At 44.8% G+C, this 12058-nt stretch overlaps 1 protein-coding gene across 1 annotated transcript in view; it reads left to right on the plus strand.

Moving 5' to 3' along the window:
- Nucleotides 1–464: 464 nt before the first annotated feature.
- Nucleotides 465–12058, plus strand: part of LOC126278892 (odorant receptor 43a-like) — a 53897-nt gene continuing 42303 nt past the window's right edge. Inside the window, exon 1 of the mRNA XM_049979202.1 lies at nt 465–719. Within this exon, the coding sequence (XP_049835159.1) occupies nt 465–719 (255 nt within the window). The remainder of the gene's footprint in view (nt 720–12058) is intronic.

Here is a 12058-nt window from a genome sequence, read left to right on the forward strand (position 1 = left end):
TGGCCCAACCGCGCCAGGTACCCGCGAAGGTATCTCGACAGCAGGGACAGTGGGTGAAGCATGTAACACGTGGGGTGTACCTTGCGACGCACCAGACTCCCCACTCCCGGTACACTCCGAGGCAGCAGCCTGAAGACGGCTGACCGCGGCCATCAGCACGCTCAGCTGTTCGCGAACAGTGGCGAGCTCCTCCTGCGTCCGTACACAGCAAACTTTCTTGACTACCATTCAGTACTTATGTGCACTAAATCTAGAAGTAATCATAGACCTTAAATAATGTTCGTTTAGTCTTTTCACTACCTTGAAGAACCTCAGTGCCTTATATAATTAGTAAAAATACAAGATAAATAATTATGAACAGTTTATTAGATGCTCCCGTAAAAGATTTTAGAGTCTTTTGTGTTCCAGGCAGTGATCCAGTCTAGAACTGACTGAAAATAGTGCCTGTCATTTAAGGACCGGAAATGGGAAAGCCTTCAAACGATCCTGCCAGACTGCTGGGTTCCGAGGCTTCAGTTCTGCGACTGCTGGGCCTCTGGTGTCCACAGGACCATGGAGGCCACATAGTGCCCACAATGCTCGCTGCTGTCACCCTGGCCTCTGTCTGTTTCCTACCTGCCGGCGTCGTGCTGAAGTTGTGCGGTGATTTTCCAGAAGAAATAGAGGAGATGGCGCACTGCTGCTATATCTTCATTGTCTGCTTTGGGTCCATCGTTAAGGTGAGTCCTGAACTCTAACGGCATTTAATACTTGCGGGAACATGACAAGGTGTGAGTGAGTGGATCTAAGTATGTGCCTTGAACAACGGTTGATATTCTATTTTTCGTGATTCACTGGTCTGTATTAGACTAGTTATTGTTTTTGTTCTGTTCTGCTAACAGAAACAGGTCTGACGCAACTCACTTCGGATATCTATTCTGTGTAGGTCTTTTCATCTCTGCGTAACTGTTGACATTTAAGTTCACTTAAACCTGCTTAACATACAGTATGTGATCAAAAGTATCCGGCACTTGGCTGAGAACGACTTACAAGTTCGTGACGCCATACAACTGTAATGCGGAATTTCAATATGGTGTTGGCCCACCCTCTGCCTTGATGACAGCTTCCACTCTCGCACGCATACCTCCAATCAGGTGCTGGAAGGTTTCTTGGGGAATGGCAACCCATTCTTCACGGGGTCCTACACTGAGGAGAAGTATCAATGTCGATCGGTGAGGCCTGCTCGAAGTAGGCGTTCTAAGACATCCCAAAGGTGTTCTATAGGATTCAGGTCAGGACTGTGCAGGTCAGTCCATTACAGAGATGTTATTGTCGAGAAACCACTCCGCCACAGGTGCTCGATCGTGTTGAAAGATGCAATCGCCATTCCCGAATTGCTATTCAACACTAGGGATCAAGAATGTGCTTAAAACGTCAACATAGGCCTGTGCTGTGATAGTGCCACTCAAAACGACAAGGGGTGCAAGCCCCCTCTATGAAAAACATGACCACACCATAACACCACCGCCTCCAAATTTTACTGTTGGCACTACACACGCCGGCAGATGGCGTTCACCTGGCATTCGCCGTACCCACACCCTGCCGTCAGATCATCATATTGTGTACAGTGATTCGTCACTTCACACAACGTTTTTCCACTGTTCGCTGCGTACACCAAGCGAGGTATCGTTTAGCATTTATCGGAATGATGTGAGGCTTATGAGCAGCCGATCGACCATGAAATCCAAGTTTTCTCCCCTCCCGCCTGTCATAGTACTTGCAGTGGATCATTATGCAGTTTGTGTGATGGTTTGGATAGATGTTTGCCTATTACAGATTACAAACCTCTTTAACTGCAGGCGGTCTCTGTCAGTGAACAGACGAGGTCGGCCTGTAATCTTATGTGTTATACGTGTCCCTTCACGTTTCTACTTCACTATCACATCGGAAACAGTGAACCTATGGATGTTTAGGAGTGTGGAAATCTCACGTACAGACGTGTGACACATTTGACACCTGATGACCTCACCAAATGCGATGTCTGTGAGTTCCGCGGAGCGCCCCATTCTGCTCTTTCACGATGCCTAATGGCTACTGAGGTCGTTGATATGGAGTACCTGGCAGTAGGTGGGAGCACAAAGCACGTAATATCAAAAACGGGTGTTTTTGGGTGTCTGAGGACACTTTTGATCGCATAGTGTATTTGACATGTGACATATAGTCACGTAAGGGAATGCGACCGTTATATAGATATGGGGACATCTTTTATACACTGCTGTTATAGTCACTGCAGAAAAATTTAGTCACTTGATGTTCGGCAACTTAACTTTATTGATGGGTTTCGAGTAAACTCATCTTCAGATTATGAAAGGATATATAGAAGGATATATATAGAAGGATATATAGAAGTGTGCCCCCCCATGAACCATGGACCTTGCCGTTGGTGGGGAGGCTTGCGTGCCTCAGCGATACAGATGGCCGTACCGTAGGTGCAACCACAAAGGAGGGGTATCTGTTGAGAGGCCAGACAAACGTGTGGTTCCTGAAGAGGGGCAGCAGCCTTTTCAGTAGTTGCAGGGGCAACAGTCTGGATGATTGACTGATCTGGCCTTGCAACATTAACCAAAACGGCCTTGATGTGCTTGTGCTGCGATCGGCTGAAAGCAAGGGGAAACTACAGACGTAATTTTTCCCGAGGACATGCAGGTTTACTGTATGATTAAATGATGATGGCATCCTCTTGGGTAAAATATTCCGGAGGTAAAATAGTCCCCCATTCGGATCTCCGGGCGGGGACTACTCAGGAGGATGTCGTTATCAGGAGAAAGAAAACTGGCGTTCTACGGATCGGAGCGTGGAATGTCAGATCCCTTAATCGGGCAGGTAGGTTAGAAAATTTAAAAAGGGAAATGGATAGGTTAAAGTTAGATATGGTGGGAATTAGTGATGTTCGGTGGCAGGAGGAACAAGACTTCTGGTCAGGTGATACAGGGTTATAAACACAAAATCAAATAGGGGTAATGCAGGAGTAGGTTTAATAATGAATAGGAAAATAGGAATGCGGGTAAGCTACTACAAACAGCATAGTGAACGCATTATTGTGGCCAAGATAGATACGAAGCCCACACCTACTACAGTAGTACAAGTTTATATGCCAACTAGCTCTGCAGATGATGAAGAAATTGAAGAAAAGTACGATGAAATAAAAGAAATTGTTCAGATAGCGAAGGGAGACGAAAATTTTATAGTAATGGGTGACTGGAATTCGAGTGTAGGAAAAGGGAGAGAAGGAAACAGAGTAGGTGAATATGGATTGGGGCTAAGAAATGAAAGAGGAAGCCGCCTAGTAGAATTTTGCACGGAGCATAACTTAATCATAGCTAACACTTGGTTTCAGAATCATGAAAGAAGGTTGTATACGTGGAAGAACCCTGGAGATACTAAAAGGTATCAAATAGATTATATAATGGTAAGACAGAGATTTAGGAACCAGGTTTTAAGTTGTAAGACATTTCCAGGGGCAGATGTGGACTCGGACCACAATCTATTGGTTATGACCTGTAGATTAAAACTGAAGAAACTGTAAAAATGTGGGAAATTTAGGAGATGGGACCTGGATAAACTGAAAGAACCAGAGGTTGTACAGAGTTTCAGGGAGAGCATAAGGGGACAATTGACAGGAATAGGGGAAAGAAATACAGTAGAAGAAGAATGGGTAGCTCTGAGGGATGAAGTAGTGAAGGCAGCAGAGGATAAAGTAGGTAAAAAGACGAGGGCTGCTAGAAATCCTTGGGTAACAGAAGAAATATTGAATTTAATTGATGAAAGGAGAAAATATAAAAATGCAGTAAATGAAGCAGGCAAAATGGAATACAAACGTCTCAAAAATGAGATCGACAGGAAGTGCAAAATGGCTAAACAGGGATGGCTAGAGGACAAATGTAAGGATGTAGAAGCTTATCTCACTAGGGGTAAGATAGATACTGCCTACAGGAAAATTAAAGAGACCTTTGGAGAGAAGAGAACCACGTGTATGAATATCAAGAGCTCAGATGGCAACCCAGTTCTAAGCAAAGAAGGGAAATCAGAAAGGTGGAAGGAGTATATAGAAGGTTTATACAAGGGTGATGTACTTGAGGACAGTATTATGGAAATGGAAGGGGATGTAGATGAAGACGAAATGGGAGATACGATACTGCTTGAAGAGTTTGACAGAGCACTGAAAGACCTGAGTCGAAACAAGGCCCCCGGAGTAGACCACATTCCATTAGAACTACTGACGGCCTTGGGAGAGCCAGTCATGACAAAACTCTACCAGCTGGTGAGCAAGATGTATGAGACAGGCGAAATACCCTCAGACTTCTAGAAGAATATAATAATTCCAATCCCAAAGAAAGCAGGTGCTGACAGATGTGAAAATTACCGAACTATCAGTTTAATAAGTCACAGCTGCAAAATACTAACGCGAATTCTTTACAGACGAATGGAAAAACTGGTAGATGCGGACCTCGGGGAGGATCAGTTTGGATTCCGTCGAAATGTTGGAACACTTGAGGCAATACTGACTTTACGACTTATCTTAGAAGAAAGATTAAGAAAAGGCAAACCTACGTTTCTAGCATTTGTAGACTTAGAGAAAGCTTTTGACAATGTTGACTGGAATACTCTTTTTCAAATTCTAAAGGTGGCAGGGGTAAAATACAGGGAGCGAAAGGCTATTTACAATTTGTACAGAAACCAGATGGCAGTCATAAAAGTCGAGGGGCATGAAAGGGTAGCAGTGGTTGGGAAAGGAGTGAGACAGGGTTGTAGCCTCTCCCCGATGTTATTCAATCTGTATATTGAGCAAGCAGTAAAGGAAACAAAAGAAAAATTTGGAGTAGGTATTAAAATTCGTGGAGACGAAGTAAAAACTTTGAGGTTCGCCGATGACATTGTAATTCTGTCAGAGACGGCAAAGGACTTGGAAGAGCAGTTGAACGGAATGGACAGTGTCTTGAAAGGAGGATATAAGATGAACATCAACAAAAGCAAAACGAGGATAATGGAATGTAGTCAAATTAAATCGGGTGATGCTGAGGGAATTAGATTAGGAAATGAGACACTTAAAGTAGTAAAGGAGTTTTGCTATTTAGGAAGTAAAATAACTGATGATGGTCGAAGTAGAGAGGATATAAAATGTAGACTGGCAATGGCAAGGAAAGCGTTTCTGAAGAAGAGAAATTTGTTAACATCGAATATAGATTTATGTATCAGGAAGTCGTTTCTGAAAGTATTTGTTTGGAGTGTAGCTATGTATGGAAGTGAAACATGGACGATTACTAGTTTGGACAAGAAGAGAATAGAAGCTTTCGAAATGTGGTGCTGCAGAAGAATACTGAAGATAAGGTGGATAGATCAAGTAACTAATGAGGAGGTATTGAATAGGATTGGGGAGAAGAGAAGTTTGTGGCACAACTTGACTAGAAGAAGGGATCGGTTGGTAGGACATGTTTTGAGGCATCAAGGGATCACAAATTTAGCGTTGGAGGGCAGCGTGGAGGGTAAAAATCGTAGAGGGAGACCGAGAGATGAGTACACTAAGCAGATTCAAAAGGATGTAGTTTGCAGTAGGTACTGGGAGATGAAGCAGCATGCAAAGGATAGAGTAGCATGGAGAGCTGCATCAAACCAGTCTCAGGACTGAAGACAACAACAACAACAACATATAGAAGTGTATATTACGCCAGACCGTGTTTATCAAACTTCCTTTGTCTTTTGATATTCTGAAGATGACTTTTCTACAAATTTCAGTTTATGAATATCAAGTGACTAAATATTCATCCATTGACCGTAACAGCATTGTATAAAGATTCTGTCTAATATAGTCAAGTCTCTTACATTTTTTGTAACGTCTCAGACTTCCCATTGAGGGCCTGAACCCAAATCCGATGTCTATACACTGACGGAAAAAATGTCGCAACACCAAAAATTATTATTTTATAGTAATGAAGTTTCAAGACACATTGAATAAGGTGACATATGTAAATGATTAACAGTGCAATACCACAGGTTGATAAAAAGCGTGGCGCAATCCATTCGAAATGCTGGTACATTGATAACTGGTGTAACTTCTAGAATGTGGAATGCAAGCATGCAAACGTGCATTAATTGTGTAGTGCAGGCGCCGGATGTAACTTTTTTGATGGAGTCCCATCGATGCGATGCGATTAATGCAGACTGGAATTGTCGTAAGATGATGTCCAGTCTGTGCCCGATAGGAGACGTATCTGTTGATCAAGAAGCCTAAGGAAACATGTAGACATTCTGTATAACATGTTGGGTCACAGCTGTGGTATGTAGGCGAGCATTATCGTGCTGGAAACCACCCCAATGAATGCTAGTCATGAGATGCAGCACAAGAGATCGAATAATCAGATTGGCGCAAGAATTTGCTTGGGATAATCACGAGAGTGCTCCTCCTGTTATATGGTATCACATTCCGGACAATAGCTCAAGGTGTAGATCCACTGTGCCAGCACGCAGTCAACGTGACTACAGGCCTTCAACTGGCCTCCTTGTACCCAGCACAGTGCATCACTGGGTAGAACCAGCTGTCCTCAGAAAACAAAACAGATTTGCCCTCCATCGAGTTCTCGCATGAGACCACTGAAGTCTAAAATGGCAATGTTTTGGGGTCAGTGAAATTGCCACCACAGCGGGTCTGGCTCAGAGCTGCTCTTGAAGTAACCGATTTCTAACATTTATTTGTGTCACTTGGTGCCAACTGTTGCTCGAGTTGGTGCTGCACATGTAGTAGGGTACGCCAGAGCGAGACTCAGAACACGGTGGTGCTACATGGCCTCCGGCTGTCTGGTCATGTTGGGACCGTACATTCTCGTGACCACCTAACCACGGCAGCTATCCTTCATGTACAATGGCTACATTCCTGCCAAGTCTTTCTGTAATATTGCAGAAGGAAAATTCAGTTTCTCGTAGCCCTATTACGTGACGTTGTTCAAACTCAGTGCGGTTCTGATAATGGCCTTAACGGTACTCTTCACTAATCTCAGCTCATTACGCAAAATGTCAAATATAACTAACGTTGATAACCGTTACAGCGTGTTTTTAAAGCAATGTCGATTTAGATCCTCAATACAGCGGTACTAACGCCACTCTTACGCGACTGGTGGGAAATATGTGTAGACATCACCTTTCAGATACAGAAAGATGCTTACCAACTTTCGTTTATATCTTATAACATCATCTTGGTGTTGCCAATTTTTCTCCGTCAGTGTAGTTACCGAGGTTGTTCACGGATAATTTTCTAGCTACTTTGATTCAAACGACCATGTTTTCTGGGTAATTGCATTTCTTTTGATATTTTACATGTATTTCTGTATTGCAACGAAAATATCTGCAGAACAGTCTAAAGGCCAATGGTATGTGCTGTTTGTCTTGGTTGTAAACAGACATGAACAGTATGAGTCACGACACTTGATACTGAGATCTGAGATGCTCACTTTTATCTTCACCCTCAATCTTCCATCCACTACTGCTCGGTTCTGTCCTGTACTTGTTTTTCCGGTGGTGTTAGTGTTAGCAGTAACATAGGTCAATATGTCTACAGGGAGGTTTCAGCGACTTGTCGAGACCGTGGCACATCGAGCCGCGCCAGTATGCCAGGCGAAAAGAGGTCCGACGCGGTGTTAGGAGGACTCCTGTCACATCAGTGTACAGCAACCTCTACAGTCTCGCAGATATTCTCCATAAATTGTTGGATTTACTCTTTCGACTAACACTGTGATGTATAATTAAGCACACCACATACAAAATTGACCATACTCTATAGATATCACGCTAATGCTCTCAAACATCGGCTGCCACCTTGACCTCTTCTGTGAAGAATAGTGTCAGCCAGTGTATTACGGTGCGCTGATACACCTGAAACTACCCGTTGAGGACTAGATCCCGCAGAGATGCTATTTAATCATTTTCCATGAATGCTCACGACAGTAGCACGCGAACAGCCAATCAGCTTCGCGTTTCCCGAGATGTCCGCTCGCAGGTGCCAGGCCACAGTAATCTGCTCATTGTCTAAGTCGCTTACGTCAGTGGATTTCATCATTTGCGTCCGTAATCACCAGTAAAACGTTTACGCATTCGCCCATGTTCAAATGTGTGTGAAATCCTATGGAATCAAACTGCTGAGGTCATCGGTCCCTAGACTTACACACTACTTAAACTAACTGGTGCTAAGAACAAGACACACACCAATGGCCGAGGGACTTGACCCTCCGGAGGGAGGGGCCGCTCTGTCCGTAACGTGGCGCCTCAAACACCGCGGCCACTCGCCGGGGGCATTCACCTGTGCCCCGTTTACTTACGTCCCTTACCACATCGCCTGCCCGCATTGGCCATCTAGGGGCATTCAGTCTCACGGCGGATCGTGGTTGTTTTGCTGTGGCTCATCACTATATATTGTATAAACTCTAGTGCTGCCAGGGTATCATTAACCAGATAGAAAAACAGCTTTACTCTCACGTCGAGCACTTCCTGCCTCTCTCGTCACTCTGGTACTAATCGCCCAGTTTTTGGCAGTTTCTTTGTTGTTAGTATGTGTACCAAACACATACATGTTTCTGAAGACTACGGGACTTAATATCTGAGGTCATCAGTCCTCTAGAGCGTAGAACTACTTAAACCTAACTAACCTAAGGAAATCACACACATCCATGCCAGAGGCAGGATTCGAACTTGCAGTCGCGCGGTTCCAGACTGAAGCGCCTAGAAACGCTCGGCCACACCGGCCGGCGTATGTATCAAAAGGCTGCATTTGACTTGTAGAGTACAAATGGAAACAGTATTTTGTCGACGGCATTTATGAAGTTGGCGTTCCCATTTTATCGAAGTTTTGATCCATTAAAAGTTCTTCCATGAGACATTTAAGTCCCTTCTTTATGTACGATGAAGAATCAAGCAGAAAAAATCTATTAAATTTCATACTGAAGCCGGGACTCGAAGCTGGGTCTTTTTACTTCTTAAGTAGAAATGCTAACCATTACACCACCACAGCAATATGCTTAATGGTACTATGTAAGATGATTGCGCCCCTGAACACAAACTTCATATCTTCTGCTTATTTTCTCTTAGATGTTTAGCATTTCCACCTAGCAAGCAAGAAGACTCGCCGTTGGATAAGCAGCTGCAGCAGCAAGTCGTATAACCCTAGCCTACTTGTTTGTTAGATAGTTTAATTAATTTCTTTGCGTGTTTTTGGGTACTTGCGTTGTTTAATTCATATATTTCGGTCGTATTATAGTATTTGACAGTTGTACCATCGCGCTTTAGTGTTTACTTTGTAGATTCTTATTTAAATTGCGTGTGAGTTTCGTATAGGAGGTGCAATTTCGAGTTTTAGTTACTGTAATCGTAAATTCAGCAGATTGTAGCGCAGTCGTTAGGCATTTGTACAGGTTAGTTGATACATTCTTTGCGTGTTCCGCTTGCGTTATCTAGGCACGGACTCGTGTTTCGGTAACTGTTGTTAAACATCGATTAGAATGGACATGGACTGCGATTGCTGTGTTCGGATGAGGGCTGACTTGGCATCCCTTCGCTCACAGCTGCAATCGGCGCTGACTTCGGTCGCGCAGCTTGAGGCTGTTGCCAATGGGCACCACTGTGGGGAGCCGGACTCGTGTATCACGGGGATGTCAACCTCATCCCGTCTGTCCCCAGATCGGTCTGCCGCTGTGGTTGCCCCGGTTGCTGCCCGCAGTGGGGCTGAGCCCTCGCCTGTGGTTGATTGGGAGGTCGTTCCAAGGCGTGGCAGGCAGCGAAAGGCGTCCCCGGAGGCTGATCAGAAAGCCTCCCCGGTGCGTCTGACAAACCGGTTTCAGGCACTGTCTCTGGCTGAGCCAGATGCAGCTGCCTGCCCTGTTTCAGAGGATCATTCTCAGCCTTCAAGGTCCGGGCAATCGCAGAGGGTGTGCTTAATGGTAGTTGGGAGCTCCAATGTTAGGCGCGTAATGGGGCCCCCTTAGGGATACGGCAGCTAAGGAGGGGAAGAAATCCAGTGTGCACTCCGTGTCCATTCCGGGAGGAGTCATTACTGATGTGGAAAGGGTCCTTCCGGATGCCATGAAGAGCACAGGGTGCAGCCAGCTGCAGGTGGTGGCACATGTCGGCACTAATGACGTGTGTCGCTTTGGATCTGAGGAAATTCTCTCTGGATTCCAGCGGCTATCTGATTTGGTGAAGGCTGCCGCTCTTGCTTACGAGATGAAGGCAGAGCTCACCATCTGTAGCATCGTTGACAGAACCGACTGCGGACCTTTGGTGCAGAGCCGGGTGGAGGGTCTGAATCAGAGGCTCAGACGGTTTTGCGACCGTACTGGCTGCAGATTCCTTGACTTGCGCCATAGGGTGGTGGGGTTTCGGGTTCCGCTGAATAGGTCAGGAGTTCACTACACTCAGCTGGCGGCTACACGGGTAGCGGAGGCTATGTGGCGTGGACTGGGCGGTTTTTTAGGTTAGAAGGCCTCGGGAAAGTGCGGGATGGGCTGCAATGTCAAAGGGTTCTTGGCAATTACAGGACGTGCTTGCATCAAGGAACAGTCGGAATTATAGTTGTAAATTGTTGTAGTTGCGCTGGAAAAGTCCCTGAGCTTCAAGCGCTAATAGAAAGCACAGAAGCTGATATCGTTATAGGTACAGAAAGCTGGCTAAAGCCTGAAATAAGTTCTGCAGAAATTTTTCCGAAGTCTCAGACGGTGTTCAGGAAAGATAGATTAGGCAGAATTGGTGGTGGAGTGTTTGTGTCTGTCAGTAGTGGTTTATCTTGTAGTGAAGTCGAAGAAGATACTCAGTGCGAATTGGTGTGGGTGGAGGTTATACTTAACAGCCGAATTAAGTTAATAATTGGCTCCTTCTATCGACCCCCAGACTCCGATGATACAGTTGCGGAACAGTTCAGAGAAAGTTTGAGTCTCGTAACAAATAAATACCCCACTCATACGGTTATAGTTGGTGGGGACTTCAACCTACCCTCGATATGTTGGCAAAAATACTTGTTCAGAACCGGTGGTAGGCAGAAAACGTCTTCCGAGATTGTCCTAAATGCTTTCTCCGAAAATTATTTCGAGCAGTTAGTCCACGAACCGACGCGAATTGTAAATGGTTGCGAAAACACACTTGACGTCTTAGCCACAAACAGTCCAGAGCTGATAGAGAGCATCATGACTGATACAGGTATTAGTGATCACAAGGTCATTGTAGCTAGGCTCAATACCATTTCTTCCAAATCCATCAGAACCAAACGCAAAATAATTTTATTTAAAAAAGCGGATAAAGTGCCACTAGAAGCCTTCCTAACAGACAACTTCCATTCCTTCCGAACTGACTATGCGAATGTAGACGAGATTTGGCTCAAATTCAAAGATATAGTAGCAACAGCAATTGAGATATTCATACCTCATAAATTGGTAAGAGATGGAACGGATCCCCCGTGGTACACAAAAAAGGTCCGAACGCTGTTGCAGAGGCAACGGAAAAAGCTTGCGAAGTTCAGAAGAACTCGAAATCCCGAAGATGGGCTAAAATTTACAGATGCGCGAAATTTGGCACGTACTTCGATGCGAGATGCCTTTAATAGGTTCCACAACGAAACATTGTCTAGAAATTTGGTAGAAAATCCGAAGAAATTCTGGTCGTATGTAAAGTACACAAGCGGCAAGAGGCAGTCAATACCTTCGCTGCGCAGTGCCGATGGTACTGTTATCGACGACTGTGCCGCTAAAGCGGAGTTATTGAACGCAGTTTTCCGAAATTCCTTCACCAGGGAAGACGAATGGAATATTCCAGAATTTGAAATACGAACATCTGCTAGCATGAGTTTCTTAGAAGTAGATACCTTAGGGGTTGAGAAGCAACTCAAATCGCTTGATACGGGCAAGTCTTCAGGTCCAGATTGTATACCGATTAGGTTCCTTTCAGATTACGCTGATACTATAGCTCCCTACTTAGCACTCATATACAACCGCTCGCTCACCGATAGATCTGTACCTACAGATTGGAAAATTGCGCAGGTCGCACCAGT

The sequence above is a fragment of the Schistocerca gregaria genome, chromosome 1 (genome assembly GCF_023897955.1).
Source record: "Schistocerca gregaria isolate iqSchGreg1 chromosome 1, iqSchGreg1.2, whole genome shotgun sequence".
In the NCBI taxonomy this organism is placed as follows: Eukaryota; Metazoa; Arthropoda; class Insecta; order Orthoptera; family Acrididae; genus Schistocerca; species Schistocerca gregaria.